Source organism: Mastacembelus armatus, unplaced genomic scaffold (genome assembly GCF_900324485.2).
Source record: "Mastacembelus armatus unplaced genomic scaffold, fMasArm1.2, whole genome shotgun sequence".
NCBI classification, from domain to species: domain Eukaryota; kingdom Metazoa; phylum Chordata; class Actinopteri; order Synbranchiformes; family Mastacembelidae; genus Mastacembelus; species Mastacembelus armatus.
In genome coordinates, this window is record NW_022872853.1 from 195,027 (window position 1) to 211,549 (window position 16,523).

Consider the following 16,523-nt stretch of genomic DNA (forward strand, 5'->3'; position numbering starts at 1 on the left):
CATATCAATCCAAACTTGTCCATGTTGCCACTCCCTCTCGTACCCTCAGATCATCCTCCTTCATCCACTTGACTGTCCCCTCCATCCGCCTCACCACCATGGGGAGCAGAGCTTTCAGCCACTGTGCTCTCTGGCTCTGGAACTCAATGAGACCTGAACTCAGAAATATTATCTCATTTCCACTTTTTAAATCCACATTGTTTAGAACTGCATTGTCTACTTTTTATCTGTTTTTCTTGCATCTTGTATAAGTTTTATGGTCTTATTTTTTGTTTTGCATTTTTTGTACAGTATCCTTGAGTGCTAGAAAGGCACCTGTAAATAAAATTTATTATTATTAAGATAAGAAAACCTTTATTTGTCCTACAATGGGGAAATTGCATTGTTGCCACAGCAAAGTACAAGCACACAGCAGAGTGCCAAAAGTAGCAAAGATGTGAGATAAATAAGAAATTAAAAATCTTAAAAAAAAAAATACTAAGTGGAATAAAATTATAAAGCTACAAGTGTGGGCAGCATGGTAGATGAGTGGTTAGCACTGTTGCCTCACAGCAAGAAGGTTCCTGGTTTGAAACCCATCAGGGGCCTTTCTGTGTGGAGTCTGCATGTTCTCCCTGTGCTTGTGTGGGTTTTCTCCAGGTACTCTGGTTTCCTCCCACAGTCCAAAAACATGTATGTCAGGTTGATTGGTGACTCTAAATTGCCCATAAGAGTGAGTGTGAGTGTGTGAGGTTGTTTGTCTCTATGTGGCCCTGTGATGGACTGGTGACCTGGGGTCCACCCTGGACCCCTGCCTTTCACCCAGAAATAAGGACCTGCTATAAAGAACCAAACATACAAGACAAAAACATTCACCACATGATAATAATAAGAGAAAGACATGACACCAAAAAAACTCAACTGAAATTAACATTCATTGAATTTAGAGATCATCTGACTCGAATCTGATACATTACAGAGTATATGTTTTATGCAAATCTCAATGTTGTTCCTGAAACTGTAAGCCTGCTGTGTTCTTAATGGCATTATCTGAATCATTTACACATTTGTTGAGATTTAAACTCCAATTTAAACCATCACTGTTCTCTGTATGCTCTGTCAATGTATGTATTTATGGAGTCTTGTGCCAAAACAATTAGTTGATTAATTGATATGCTGATCAACAGAAAACACAATGACTATCACAGTAAATGGAGCATCTTTAGCTTCTGAACTATTTAGTGATAATTAAGAATCAATCTTTAATATCTAACCTAATAATTTCAAAATTAGAGAACAAATACTGTCTGTCTCCAGTGTTCAGATAAACTTATACATATGTATATACATACAGGTCTTTTCTGAAATGATCCATACAAGAAAAAAAATACACCAACAATATTGAGTTTTCTGGCAAGATATGAGATTTTTGCAAACAGTAGGTTACATGCATTTTGACATTATCTGAAACTAATGTGTGCAGCTAATTGCTTAATTTTGAAGCCTTGCAGCAAGTGTTTGTTTAGTTCTATCCTGCAACATGGCTGTAACTACTAGCAACAACTTTCAAAATAAATGTCCATTTTTACTAACATGACAAAGCAACAACACTGTCACACAGCAGCAACCACAAAAATATACATTTTAAATGCTGTTTACTGTGACAGATTACAAGCTAACAGGCTACCAAGCTAACACTGATCAGGTCTTCAGCACTATATGATTGATCTTATTGATCCATTTGACTTTAACCCTTGAGAAGAATACAGGGCTGTGATTGACAGACACATTATGGAGACGGTTCTCCTCCACGCTCCGCCTGATGGAGCGAATGTTAGCAGCTGAGAGGCCAATCTTCAGAGACAGCAGTGCCGACACGTGATCCTCACTGAGGAGAGAGCACACAGAGCATCACTAAAAACATCTATGTTGGGACCAGTTTAATGTGACTGAGCAGGACAAATAAAGTCCTGATACAGAGGCAGGGCTGTTGTCACAAAAAACATGTGATGCTGTAACTTCATCTTTTATATAAGAAATCTAAAACTGTGCTGTTGACATGAAAAGGAGAAATATAGACCCACAAACATTTTGCTGTGGGAGCTCAAGTTCTTGTTCTTGGTCTCAGGTTCAGTGTAGTTTGTGGACAAGGAGGAAGCAAAGAGTGTAAACTGGGTCGACTGTGATGTGAATATTAAACAGGTGGCTACATCAACCGACATCCAATACAAGGCCTGATGGTCTGTTGCAGCGTGAACTGTGTGTATTAACATTAAAAACATGATATATTTTAAATTTGTCCACATTTTAGATTGTGATGGATGAACTCTGGCTGCAGGGTTATTGAGAACCCTGGTCTGGTAACATGCTATGGCCTTGAGGAAGGGTCCTCCACTGTCATCCACACTGAAATCTCTCAACAACTCTTGGATGGTTGAGACAAAGTATGGTTCAGACGTTAATGTTCCTGTCAGGTTAAACTGTAATACCTCTGGTGGTCTGGTAGCATCTTTTACAGACACTGTTCTGGCCTAATGCAGCCTAGTTGGAAACTCTCAGACCTGTAGGAAACAACCATCATGACATTGTGTCAGGGTTGGTGTGAGGAAACAGGTGAATCAAATGGGCTGTCAGTCTACCTGCTCAAATAAAGCTGTGCCCACAAAACTAAACTAAACTAAGTAATCCTGCAGTGAGTCTCTTTCCTGGCTGCCTTATAGTGAGCAAACTCGACAGGAGTGAAGTACGAGGGCTGAGAGGGAATATGCCGGATTGTATCACCTGTAAAAAGCTGCGATTATAGAGTAGTTCCAAAAATCAAACATCCAGACACATCAACATATTTAACTCAACCAATGGATATAGCTAATGTATTTCAAGATTATTATAAAAAATTATACGAAGGGAAGAATTATATAAACAAAGAAGATAAAGTCAATTTCTGCAATCAACTGAGTTGAATAAATTAACAGAAGAAGAGTCAAAGGAGATGATATCTGCTTTTACGGAAGAAGAAGTAAGGGAGACCATAGCAAAATTAAAAGTCACCGGGGGTAGATGGATTTTCAGGGGAATTCTATAAGACATTTGTCAATGAATTAGCACCTAATTTATGTAAGGTGTATAACTATGTATTGCAGAATAAGGACCCACCTAACTCAAGGTCTGATGCAATTATTACTGTCCTCCACACAATTGGAAAAGACTACACAATGTACAAGTTATAGACAAATAAGCCTCCTTTGTTAAGAAAATTCTAACTTCAATGTTATCAAATAGAATTCAAAAATATATAAAAACATTAGTTAAACCAGATCAGACCGGATTTCTTAATGAAAGATATGCAATAAATAACATAAGAAGAGCTTTAAATCTACAACAAATATGAAAAGAAAGTAAAACTCCCTCAATGCTTCTAAGCTTAGATGCTGAGAAAGCATTTCATAGGGTTGAGTGGGTCTTTTTGGAACATATTCTTAAGTCTATGGGATTTCATGACACATTTGTCAAATGGGTAAAGATTTTCTATAAAAACACTAAATCAAGGGTCAGAGTTAATGGTCACTGTTCAGAGTTCTTTAGATTAGGCAGAGGAACTCGTCAGGGAGATGCAATGTCTCCAGTACTATTTGCACTTAAGCATTGAGCCAATAGCCGAATTAAGGAGTAACCCTAGAATACAGGGGATAAAAGATAAGGAAAAATCTCATAAGATATCGTTATACGCAGATGACATAATATTATTTATTGAAAATCCTATTACATGTATTCCAGCTCTTTTAGAATGCCCTATTATGGACTAGTTAGTGGATATAAAGTAAATACTGATAAATCAGAAGCAATGATGATATCTGGTCATTGGCCCAAACAACTTGATGATGAGGTGTCATTACGACGGTCTAGTCAGGGATTTAGATACTTGGGAGTCATTCTTCCACCCACTCCATCACGTTCATACACTGCTAAACTACACAAAGCTTTTTGAGATAATAAAAAAAAGACTTAGCCAGATGGGAAGTACTCTTCTCTCTATGTTCGGCAGGATAGAAACTGTGAAAATGAATGTACTTCCTAGACTTCTCTTCCTCTTCCAATCCCTTCCAGTTTGGATTCGAGTCTCAGCATTCAAACAATTAGAAAGAATGATTTCAAAATTTGTTTGGCAAAATAGAAGACCAAGAATAAGATTAAAAATATTTATGACAAATACAGGGGAGGTTTGAGCCTTCCCAATATTAGATACTACTATTGGGCTGCTCAGTTGAGATCTATATCTGCTTGGCTTGGAGTTGGTAACGAGGCAGAGTGGGTCATTATTGAACAGCATTCACTTCCTGGAGTCTCTCTCTCTTCTGCCTTTTTTAGACTCACAAGCACAAAAGAGTGAAGAAAACAAATTTTCTTATTCAGCATATGGTAAAAATTTGGTCCTCTGTACAAAAAATGTTTAAAGGAACAATAGCTTTATCACGTGCAATACCCATTAAAAGCAACCCAGATTTTATCCCTTCCATGTCAGATAGTGCCTACAAAAGGTGGGAAGAGAAGGGTTTAAAGACAGTAAATCAATTATTTGATGGGGAGACTTTTAGATCTTTTTCTCAACTATCAGAAAAGTTTACATTGAGATCTAATGATTTTTTCAGATACTTACAATTAAGACACTAACTAAAAATAAACAATGGGAGATAGAAGACCCCCAACAAATGTTGAAAAATACTTTATGAATGTGACTGAGCATGGTATACCCACCAAAAATCATGTAGCCCACATTTATAGAAATCTACTGGAGGACAAATCCGATGACTCGTTTTATATTAAAAGAAATTGGGAATTAGAGCTGAACATTACAATATAGAATGAAATGTGGGAAAACATGTGTGTTGGTTGTCACAGGGGTATTAGCAGTCAAACATGGAAGGAATTTGATTGGAAATTTAGCACTTGTGGTTGCTAAATTTGATAGCTCTTCACGATTATCACAATGTTGGAGAAATTTTGGAAAAGGGGGGTCTATGTTCATATATTTTGGGAATGCCCCAAAATACAATTATACTGGAAGGCAGTTAAGAGGGAAATTTGACAAATTCTAGGATGTGACATACCAATGCAGCCTTTAATTTTTCTACTGGATGGCTTTCCCTCAGATCATCTGAGAAAATCACAACAACTTGTACTACATATTCTTTTAATGGTTGCTAGGAAGATTATCACAGTGAACTGGATGAAGAGAAGTGAACCCACTTTGACGGAATGGACACAGACACTGAAGCAGATATACATATTTGAGAACATGACTGCAGATTTACAGTTAAAGTCAGATATTTTCCAACAGAAAATACTGTTTGTTACTGTTACTTATTGAAGTATATTTGTTTAACCTTTGAAATGTTGTCAGGATTCCCTTTTTTTTCTTTTAAATTATTATTAGTTAACTATTCTTTCATTGTGTATGTGTATTTAATCATTATTTTCTCTTTTCATATTTATTTTTGGATTGTTTTATTTGTATGTGTTCTTAAAGTTTAATAAAAACACAATTCCAAAAACAAAAAAAGCTGCGAGCATACCTGAGGTCAGGGAACATCCTGGCCAGACTGACCAGCTCCAGCTGAACACTTTCAGGATCCTGCAGGCGGAGAATCTCAGCGATGCGTTGGAGCATCTCACCGAGCCATGAAGAGCCGCCGTAGTCCTGAGGAAGAAAATACTGTGATACCAGCAAAACACTTAAAAAAAAAACTGTATTGAAAGTAACAATCCAGATGGACAGAATATCTTCTAAATGCCTCTTGGCAGAATGGCTCCTCTCACAGTGTAAAATTATGATAGTTATAATATTCTATTTTTATATCTAACAAGGCCACGTGTTGTGCAATGTAGAGTCAATTTCAGATGACAGAAGTACTATACATGGATCATAGTTATGTTCATTTGTAAACTATGTAGTAATTTTGTCAGATAACCATAGTGCAGTAAAAATAACAATACTGTCCGTGGAGCTGGAGTAGAAGTATAAAGTAACAGAAATCAAACTACCTGAAGTCCCTCAAATTTATACCTGGTCGCTGAGGAAATTGTGAGGGAGGTTTTCAGGAAATTAGCTGAAAATACACGAATGCTTCTGGATTTCTAACTGTGTTTTTCTCTGGAAAGGCACCAGATTTTGGCATGACGTCTCACGAAGTACCAGGATTTAAAGTGATGATATTTAAAAAGTAAAAAACGTGCAAACGTTATCACAGATCAGAAGAAGAGCAGCTGTGGGTGCGCACATGGATGAGTGCACATGACTCTCACCCCATCGCTGAAAAACTGGTGGATCATTTGAGTGTCTTCAATCAGCCGCTGTGCTCCGCACACCTGCTGCTCATTGCTCTTCAGCCGGGTCTTCATCATCCTCCTCACATACTGAACAACCACGTCTTGATGGAGGACGTCCAGCAGGGACTGCAGAGACATAGGTAGGAGGTCAGACAGGTGCTCAGCAAACAGGTAAGCAGGAAGAGACACAGTCTCACCTGTCTGCAGGCTGGTTTCAGGTTAGTCAGGCTTGTCAGTTGCTGGTTCAGGGAATCCAGCAGCGAGTTGACAACAGGAAGTGACCTGTCCAACCAGGCAGAGGTCCACAGCTGATGGTAGAATGTCTAACGGATGCGAGCAGAGGACAGTGAGAACCGTGCTGACGGGTTAGCTCTTATACCACTGACTGTCATATTGTCGGGTGTGAGCAATCACTTTGCTGCAGAAACATCTGTACTGACAAGTCTCGTACCTTCAGCTGGTCGTGAATAGGACTAGTCAAACACCTGTACCCACAATCCCTCAGTGCAGACAGCACTTCCAGACAGCGATGTCTCTGCTGCTCAGACAGAGGTCCTTCCTGCTCTGTGATGTAATCCCTGAGGAGAGCCAGACAGCCAATCAGCTACAGAGAGCCTGACAACAGCAGCACAGGTAAGTGTGACTGAGGAGGACTCAGCGTCTTAATGAAAAGCAAACTGGTTTGTGTGAGTGCTATTAAATGTGCTCATTTAACACCCACAGTTAATCAACACAAAAACTAAATCACTGATTGGTAACAGAAGGAAATGAGTCGGAGTCGGACTTGTAACCTGAAAATTGTCGGTTTGAGTCTGAGGTCCGGAGTGAATAGCCAGCACCCTGTCCACCCTCAATACCACGACTGAGGTGAGACCTTTGAGCAAGGCATCGGCCCCCCAACTGCTTCCCGGGCGCCGCAGCACTGGCTGCCCACTGCTCCGAGTGTGTGTTCACAGAGTGTGTGTGTGTTCACTGCTGTGTGTGTGCACTTTGGGATGGGTTAAACGCAGAGCACAAATTCCGAGTTTGGGTCAAATTCCAAGTATGGGTCACCATACTTGGCCACATAAGTCACTTTCACTTTCACTTTCATCTCACCTGAGCTGCTCCTCACAGGCCAGGTGAGCTTTGATCACTGGGTGGACGTTACTGTGATCTCTGTTCACAAACTCCTTCAGACGTTTCTTGTAGCTGGACACACACAGCATGTTATTACACTCATATCTAAAAGTTAGCAGTGTTCTTTTCACCTGTGGCCATGCTCTACCTGCTCAGGAAGTTCTCCAGGTGAGCTGTGATCCTCTCAGCCTTCCTCTGGTCTCTGATCACATAGTTGAATTCAGTCAGGGACCCATCTATCACCTGGAAACAGCAACATATTCTTCACTCTGAAACTAAAACTACAGATCCAGGTAAACTTGCCACCTACCCCATCTTTATAACCTCTATGATGACTGTGTCACACCTGTACTGATGCAGACTCACCTCTATGACATCGATAGCCAGGGGGCTGAAGTAATAACTGTCAATAAGTTCAGGTTTCCTGCCGCTCAGCCAGCTCTCTTCTTCTCTGCTTATTGTCTTTGTCAGCCACAGCTCCACTTTGTTCTGGAGGAAAGAAAGAACAAACGACACACCTGTTTGTCACATGACAATATTTCCATGTGAGGTAAAGGTGCAGACATAGAGCAGGTGCTGTGGTGGCCAGAGTTCGAATATGAAATTCTGGTTCAGTATCAGCCAGGTCATTTCCACTGTGGGGGGGCACATAAAGACTACATGCTGTATATGTACCATCTATAATTCATGTACTTTCTCAAAATATTCCAAAAACATAGACCAACTTCAGATTCAGATCAGTATTGCACCAATTTTACCTCCTTGTGGGTCAGGTACTGCTCCTCCAGCTGGTTCAGATGGTGCGGCAGCAGCAGAGACCCCAGACAGGTGGTCTTTATCCTTCCATCCAGCTCCTTGTGTTTTAATACGTCACTGAGGTAAAACACACAGGAAATAAATGGCTAAAACATCCACTGGAGCAGTGAAGAACTGTCGTGGCCTTGGCTCACTTAAAACAATGCAGTGAAACAAAATGGCAGTGTTTCAATAGTGTTGCTGCCAAATGTTGCTGAATCAGACAGAATCCAACTTATCAAGGGTTCTTTCCCACTTAAAACCATTACTGGACACCTTGTTGTCCATTAAATGCACCGAAACAGCAGAGTGAGTGATGGACGAGACACTCACTGTGGATAGTAGTGGTTGACCCAGAGCAGCAGGTAGCTGCAGTCGTCTATTTCCAGTCCAGAAGCAGCGAGCTCATTCAGCCGAGCAGAAAACCTCTGATGGTAGAGTCCAGCGTAGATGTTCAGGATGTCCATGTGGGGAGGGTAGCAGTCCTTCACCTTCCTGACCACCGTCATTAGGTCCTCATTCACACACTTCCCCATACGACACACCTGCAAACATGAGCATGTGAGATGAGATGAGACAGTATAGCCAGTGCTGCATGCTCCTAAATCTGGACATACAGATTCTGGTTTTGTCATCTCTCGGTTGTTGTGAGGACTCACCTCGTTCTTCACAGGTGAGGACAGTTCGATGGCTTCATTCGAGTTGTCCTCTGGCGCCTGTGTCAGCCTTGACTCCACCATGTTCTGCAGCAGAGTCATATGAGTACTGAGACACTTCTGAGGACGCCACTCTGGGACACCGTCCTCTGAACAGCCTGCCCAGCGCTGGTCCTGGACCTCCTGTTGCTGGATGGAGATCACGGCGCTCTTCAGGACCTCTAGCTGCTCAGAAGAAGAGGAGCTGAAGGTGTTCTTGACGACACTCCATATCTGCTCCATCAGGGCTTCGAGGTCTTTCTGCAGCTGCTCCTTCTCTTCTTTACAAGGGGAGTCCTGATTGAAGAGCTGCTCCTCCCTCATAATCAACCTCCTGCTGACATTCTCCAACAGCTCCTCCCGCTGCTGCTCCTCCACACTGCAGAGCTCCAAGTCTGCAAGAAGTAGAACAGGATGAAGCAGAGAAATACTGTGTCACACAACACCTGAGGTTCTACTAGTTGAACTGCAAGTTTCTGCAGGTTCTTTTCCTCTGGCTGTGATGAGAGCCCTCCTGATTTCTGGGTTGTACTTGAAAACATTAGAAGTTCTGCTGGTTCTGACCTGCACTCTGGTTGTGGTTCTGCTGCCTGCAGTTCCTACAGAACTTTATCGAGATCTTCGGTTTTGGCAGTTTCCACCCCCATGCTCTCTGGTTCTTCTCAAGGCGTCCTGTTGAACATTCAAACCAACTTTATTGATATGTTGTTATTAGGGCTGTCAACAGATTAAATGTTCTAAATGTACCTTAAATTAATACTTTTCCAGTTTTTAATACTCTCATCAACACGGACATGGACAAACATGGATGTTTTATGCAAATGTATGTTTATTATTAGTGAAACCAACCTAGACATAAAGAACATAGACACGTTTCGAAAACTGTAGAAGTTTTTCATGTCTATTAAACACATGAAAAAAGAACATAGAAAAAACACAAGTTCCCATTATTTCTTTCTTTGCACTGAGCCAGTTGTTCAAACAGACGAGCCAACTTAATTCACATCTATAATAAATTCAGACTATTACATCTGTGGCTGCATTATCGATTTCTCCTACTACGGGCTACGCCACGGCTCAAACAGGAAATGCACACTGCGTTAAAATTAGTGCTGTTAAAATGATTCAGCCAGTTCTTATTCAACAACATTCAAAATAAGCTCAGTCCTGAAGAGGAGTCCGTGTTCTGTGGCGAACAAATGGATTTTAGTTGAGCTCAGAAGTTTCTGGACCTTTCAGAATTTGAACGCGAGAGACAACAATGAAGGAACAGTAGTTTTTATAAATCAGACACAATAATAGAATGACCGACAGCACATCAACCTTCATGTTTTACCCTGCATCATTGCAAACGTATTCAAGTTGAACTGAAACATACAATTTTTGAATAAAGTTTGTTTTGAATTTCACAGATAACTACTAACCCTTTGATTATAAATGATTACAGATCAGAGTTTTATGATGAAGAGCAGCTTTAAAATAAGATATTAAAAATATCCATCAGGATCATCATTTTTTCCCATTTCACCTGAATCTGTTTAAGAAAACCTTTGATTTGAAAAGCTTCTGTCCTTACTTTTACTTTGAAAACACACCCACCTGTTAGAGAAACAGGATGCACACCATCAGCATGAAATTAATAGGAGAAGTGAAAGTTTTGGAAATCACAGGCAGTAACTCTCAGGATTTTCATCATCACAGTGTCACAAGACACTGACAGACAGAAAATATTTATAAACAGGGAAGGAAAACTGAGAAATTAATGTTTAACAGCAGAACAGACAGATATCAATGTGTTACTGATGCATCAGTAAATATTATTTATTAAACATGAAATTTCTGTTTGTATGTATTGATTACTACAGCTCATCAATGACAGGCTGATTAGTTTACAAAAAACAAATAAAGATGAGCTCACCTGCTCCATCCTGCCTGGACAAACACCACATCCTCAGCGTCAGGATCCAGATCAGTGCCTGCAAACCAAACCAAATCCTGCACAGGGTTTAAGAACAGGACCCAGTGATGCAGACCTCCGATGCCTCGAAGCTTCTGAGGAGGAAGTTTCACTTTCGCAGCATCTCTATCCTCCTCCTACTTCTCCTCCTCCTCCTGCTGCTGCTCTGATACTTTCATTTTCTGTGCACTGACACACCCCTGCTCCTTCCTTCTCTCTTTCTTTACCTCCTCCTGCCCTCCTTTGCTCCTTCCTCCTCTCTTTACCTCCACCTGTCCTCCTTTGCTCCTTCCTCCTCTTTCTTTACCTCCTCCTGTCCTCCTTTGCTCCTTCCTCCTCTCTTTACCTCCTCCTGCCCTCCTTTGCTCCTTCCTTCTCTCTTTCTTTACCTCCTCCTGCCCTCCTTTGCTCCTTCCTCCTCTCTTTACCTCCTCCTGTCCTCCTTTGCTCCTTCCTCCTCTCTTTACCTCCACCTGTCCTCCTTTGCTCCTTCCTCCTCTTTCTTTACCTCCTCCTGTCCTCCTTTGCTCCTTCCTCCTCTCTTTACCTCCTCCTGCCCTCCTTTGCTCCTTCCTTCTCTCTTTACCTCCACCTGTCCTCCTTTGCTCCTTCCTCCTCTCTTTACCTCCTCCTGCCCTCCTTTGCTCCTTCCTTCTCTCTTTACCTCCACCTGTCCTCCTTTGCTCCTTCCTCCTCTTTCTTTACCTCCTCCTGTCCTCCTTTGCTCCTTCCTCCTCTCTTTACCTCCTCCTGTCCTCCTTTGCTCCTTCCTCCTCTCTTTACCTCCACCTGTCCTCCTTTGCTCCTTCCTCCTCTTTCTTTACCTCCTCCTGTCCTCCTTTGCTCCTTCCTCCTCTCTTTACCTCCTCCTGCCCTCCTTTGCTCCTTCCTTCTCTCTTTCTTTACCTCCTCCTGCCCTCCTTTGCTCCTTCCTCCTCTCTTTACCTCCTCCTGTCCTCCTTTGCTCCTTCCTCCTCTCTTTACCTCCACCTGTCCTCCTTTGCTCCTTCCTCCTCTTTCTTTACCTCCTCCTGTCCTCCTTTGCTCCTTCCTCCTCTCTTTACCTCCTCCCCCTCCTCCACAATAAGGTGCCGCAGGTGGGTGGGATTAATCAGACTGAAGTGAGTCATGTGACTTCTGTAGAGGACGTGAAACCCAAGCTCTATGTGCAGCAGAATCATGAAGTGAAAATTTAGTGAATCTGACCAATCATCAAAGGTCATGTGATTGGGGGAGCCTGATGTGGGCGGTGCTCAGCCTGTCATAGAGCTTGTAGCCAATCAGTGTTTGGGTGGGTGATGCCTTCTCTGATGACTTCGCATCTTTTCACTGCAGCTCCTGTAACTACAGTGAAACCAGCCTTTCCTAATCTGCAGAATCAGTCTGGATTTTTCTGATGAGCGAAATGTTCCTTTAAGGTGGAGACACGTCTCCTGTCTTCATCTAAACAAAACTCAGAGCTGACACCAGGTGCTGTGGCCCATGACAAACATTTGAGTTCAAGCAGAATAAGGTGCTGCTGCGGATGAAACCCTGAACAAACATCAACAACATCAGGTACAACTGAAACAAATGTACTTCCAATACTTTTAACTCACATACTTTCACCTGCAGTGCAGTATTTCTGTTTGCTGTGTGGGAAAACACCATGGAAACAATTCGTCACCAGACTGAGTCAAATAAGAATGACATGCAACACCACACACACACACACACACACACACACACACACACACACACACACACACACACACAGGAAGAGATCCCTGAATTTGACTTGAGAGCTGCAGCCGTCGTCTGATCTCATCACACTTCACATCTGAAACTCAAACATTGCACCTGATCTTCATCATCATCATCCTCAGGTGGGCTACTCTTCTTCTTGACTTTATTTTAAGGTGCTTGTTCCTGGATGAGTGTGCATGATTACTTCGCTGGCTTCTGCTTTAATATTTGACCATTAATATTTAAAACTGTGTTTACCTACAAAACTGCTTAGATCACAGTTTCAAATGAGGGAGCATAATTTCCCAGAATGCATCAACGCCCTCTACATAGAGCACAAGCATGTTTTACAGGTGAAGGCTAAATTATGTGCAAATAAAACAATAGATAAATAGTAAACAACAAAATAAAATACAGAAGTCATAAAAGTTCTGCTCTAGAAATTAGAAGAATCAGTAAAATGTGGTTCTGTCCGTCCTGTGCAAATCGAGCTCATTAATGGAGTTAAATAATCCAGGAGTTTCCAAAGGATTATCTTACATGATGTGTCATCTGTCGAGTCTTTGTTTCATCCAGTCCTGACCTGACTGTGATGTCTGTAGGAAGCAACAGCAGTAAAAATATTACTTATTTTACAGACAACCAGAGAAAAAAAATCACATTTTTTTAAAGCAAACCATTAAAAACACTTCTGAACCCCCTTAGAACCTCCATTAGAACTCTCTAAAGAACTCCTAAGCCCTTTCAAGGCCCTGGAGATGTGTAGAGACATCTGAGGAAACCACAAAACTCTGACAGGAACCAGTAAAGAACTCTTGATCCCTGTTAACTGTTCTTATTAAATTGTGGATCTGTCTCAAGAACTCATCGATGTTCTCCATAAATGCTGGAACTCTTTCAGGAACCCTGGGACAATGTAAAGACCTAAAACCATAATGCCGACCCTCACAAGGACAGACCCCGTCAGTTTCTTGAGAGTCTTGGAAGTCTTCTGTAGAGAATTTCAAACACTGGTCCTCCTTAGGAAGAACCTCTCTGTAAAGAACTCAGGAACCTTTTTTTAGTAAACCCTGCAAATTTGTTATAAACCCCAGACTCTCACTGGGCCAGGCTGAGCTCATGTCCATGGATCTGGACATCAGTTCTTCCTCTTCAGGAGATGGTCACTAGTTTAAACTGAAACTTCACTGCTGTATATGTAGAGATAACATGAGGTGCAGTGCATTGTGGGATTTTGTCAGTTTCTTGTTTCCTTCAGAGTCTAATCTGTGATTGGCTGGGATGACAGAGGTGATGAAGACCTGTGACTCAACTGTGGGCGGAGCCTCTGTACAGGATGCTGTGGCCTTTCAGGTGAGACTGATGCTGTAAAGGTTTTGGGTCGAGTGCCCCTTTAATAAAGTCTGGGTTAAAGAGCTAACTCACCTGTCACCACAGTCAGCTCAGGTACTCCAATAGGTGAGTCTGTCTGAAGTCAGAATCAAGTATTCTGATTGGTCCCTTATTTGTCTCCAGGTGTTCCCAGACTCTGTGGAGCATCCTCCGAAACTTTGCGGGAATCTCCCGTCCATCGTGGTGGAGCCGACAGAGGGAGGACAGGTGGAGAGCGGAGAGCTCTGCTGGCCTCCTGATGATGTCAACAATGATGTCACAGAGGGACACAACCAGGAGACAGGTGAGCTCATCATGTTGAAAACACAATAAACTGATTTATTTTCATGATTTTTATGATATTAAAACACTGAGTGTGCCAGGTGTGTTTTTTCCAGGTGAAGGTGTACCTGTGGAAGAGGTGGAGCCTGAGCAGCACGTGATGGGCAGAGTTCATTATTCTTGAAGGTCTCTGTTGTGGGGCGGGGTCATCACACCTGTAGCCCCACCCCCATTCGGAGGGCAGGAGGAGCCACTGAAAGTTGAAAAAACCATAAACTTAAAGTTTTGATGTGTGACGGTGAACAGGTCTAGACTTCACTCTGATCCACAGGTGGTGGCATCATGTCTACACACATTTTATGTAGTGTTTTCTGTAAAGGTTCTGATGTTCTCCTGGTATAAAATACTACAAACAGGCCTAAAACCCTTTGCATTTCAGCAAGAATACCCCCAATGAAATGATATTTAGCCCGTATGTGTGTATTTAATTACAGAAGCATGTCTTTTCACCTCAGGTAGATGTTTGAGACACGTCAGGTCACAGTGTCAGAAGATTCACTAAGTTGTCGAGACTGATGGGAAATTTGGTAAATGCTCAACAGGAATATGAGTTGAAATGAACAACAGGCAGTGTAATGTTCCTTTAACACAGAGCCCTGTAGTGTGGATGCACTGACAGACCAACACACCTGACTTACCTGCAAGGTCTCCTCGGGCTCCGTTTACCTCCAGCCTGAGCTCACACCACCCCCTGCTGGGTCCTCTCAGCATTACACCAAGCCACATTCAGCTGCTGCGTTCAGGGACATTCTGCACACTGTTCCTGTTCATCACATGCACCAGGAGGATCAACACCTGAGGGGATTTCACACTGAGTTGTGTGATTATGGTGATAAAAAAATAAATCACCCTCACTGTCGGCCTGTGAGATCCAAAACATTACAGGATGATGTTTAAATTTGCCCATGGTTCAGAACTAATTCTGGTTTAAGGAAAGTTTGTGGTTATTTGCGATGGTGATCGATGCCACAGGTTAGTTGTATGTGTAGATATTTATACACCTGTGTCCAACAATGCAGCTTCTCCCACTGAACACTGTGGACAGGATTTTGGTCTCACAGGATTTTGGTCCCACAGGATTTTGGTCCCAGTGTGAATGAATCATCTGCAGAATCAACCAGATGAAAACTAACGAAAATCACTGAGAATGGGAACGAGACAGTATTTTGTGGTCACATCATACCATAACCTCGTTTTATCTCATCTGTTTACAGTCTATCTCATCTCATAACCTACATGTTTCTATTGCTATGAGGCCACAGCTGTTTCTGTTCAGTAATAATTCAGTTGTTCGTGAATCATTAATAAGAACCAATAGGTCCTGGGGTCTGCAGTTAGGAATGTTAGTGTGATATGAATTAAAAAGTCAACATTAGTCAGTCGCCTGTAATTATACATGTTAATAAAAATAATGTGATCAGTGCTACATCGCTTGAAAATTAGCTTCACTTTTATGTCAAACTCAGGTTCAAGCAAAAATGTCATAAAACAGCAAAGTGCATGAAATCTGTTTATTACAAATGACGCTGTGATACAAAGAAATCCTGCTGATGATGAACACATGGGTCCAGCGAGGTGCACAAAATAAATAAACGAGGAAGGTTTAATTGATATGAAAGGAAACATGCCTGTCTCTACAGCTTCTCATGCACTGCAACAAAAGGTAAGCACAGACCGCAGGTAGCCAGATTGACCAATCACCTGTAGCAGCAGCAGTTACATCATCACAGCAACGGCCAATCAGGTTTGTGTTCGGGGCAGGTGATATATTCATACATTCTGAAAAGCTGTAGCAGAAAAATACCTTGAAAACTAAAACCCACCAGAAGGAAATCACCTCAAACTCTCACCTGTCTATCCCTACAGGAAACATGCACTTTAAAAATAAAAGCCTACAATATCTCTGTTTCTCCAGACACTTTACAGAAACAGTGAAATACTCGTTCTCAGTGACGGGTCCAGGACCTGGTTAGTCTAGCTTAGCATGAACAGTGGAAGCAGCATCATACAGAGAAGACATGAACCTGTTGTTTATTGTTAACTGGTTTCTGAAACAAATCTCAGTGCAGAACGTCCATTAGAAATTTGCTGTTTTGAGTCATCATCATTGGGCCACAGAGAGGGGACCTTAAAACATATACTGAACATTAAGTCTGATATGAAGGACTACACATGTCCACTCACATACATGAATCATGTGACTTACACATCAGATC

General features: G+C 41.8%; 2 protein-coding genes across 2 annotated transcripts; one reads left to right on the plus strand and one right to left on the minus strand.

Moving 5' to 3' along the window:
• Nucleotides 1-798: 798 nt before the first annotated feature.
• tnfaip2a (tumor necrosis factor, alpha-induced protein 2a) lies at nt 799-10,961 on the minus strand. The gene is made up of 13 exons (XM_026308232.1): nt 10,831-10,961; nt 9,477-9,584; nt 8,877-9,307; nt 8,551-8,762; nt 8,181-8,295; nt 7,789-7,911; nt 7,571-7,665; nt 7,402-7,494; nt 6,755-6,881; nt 6,501-6,626; nt 6,280-6,429; nt 5,550-5,674; nt 799-1,867 (listed from the first exon to the last, which is right to left on the minus strand). The coding sequence occupies exons 1-13, from the start codon at nt 10,859-10,861 to the stop codon at nt 1,681-1,683; spliced, it is 1,923 nt and encodes a 640-aa protein (XP_026164017.1). The 5' UTR covers nt 10,862-10,961; the 3' UTR covers nt 799-1,680.
• A 1,760-nt stretch (nt 10,962-12,721) lies between these two features.
• On the plus strand, nt 12,722-14,499 carry LOC113131224 (protein LBH-like). Its single transcript, XM_026308252.1, has 4 exons — nt 12,722-12,734; nt 13,883-13,947; nt 14,110-14,269; nt 14,364-14,499. Exons 2-4 carry the CDS (start codon nt 13,888-13,890, stop codon nt 14,429-14,431), a joined length of 288 nt encoding a protein of 95 aa, XP_026164037.1. The 5' UTR covers nt 12,722-12,734; nt 13,883-13,887; the 3' UTR covers nt 14,432-14,499.
• The last annotated feature ends 2,024 nt before the right edge of the window (nt 14,500-16,523 follow it).

Coding starts and splice junctions, on each gene's coding strand:
- tnfaip2a (XM_026308232.1), bottom strand. CDS start 10,861: ATGTGGTGTTTGTCCAGGCAGGATGGAGCAG. Junction 7,495..7,570: donor CTGGAGAACTTCCTGAGCAG/GTAGAGCATGGC, acceptor GTGTGTGTCCAG/CTACAAGAAACGTCTGAAGG. Junction 5,675..6,279: donor ACCAGTTTTTCAGCGATGGG/GTGAGAGTCATG, acceptor TTTCTTCCTCAG/GACTACGGCGGCTCTTCATG.
- LOC113131224 (XM_026308252.1), top strand. CDS start 13,888: ATGAAGACCTGTGACTCAACTGTGGGCGGAGCCTCTGTACAGGATGCT. Junction 13,948..14,109: donor AGGATGCTGTGGCCTTTCAG/GTGAGACTGATG, acceptor ATTTGTCTCCAG/GTGTTCCCAGACTCTGTGGA. Junction 14,270..14,363: donor GGGACACAACCAGGAGACAG/GTGAGCTCATCA, acceptor TGTTTTTTCCAG/GTGAAGGTGTACCTGTGGAA.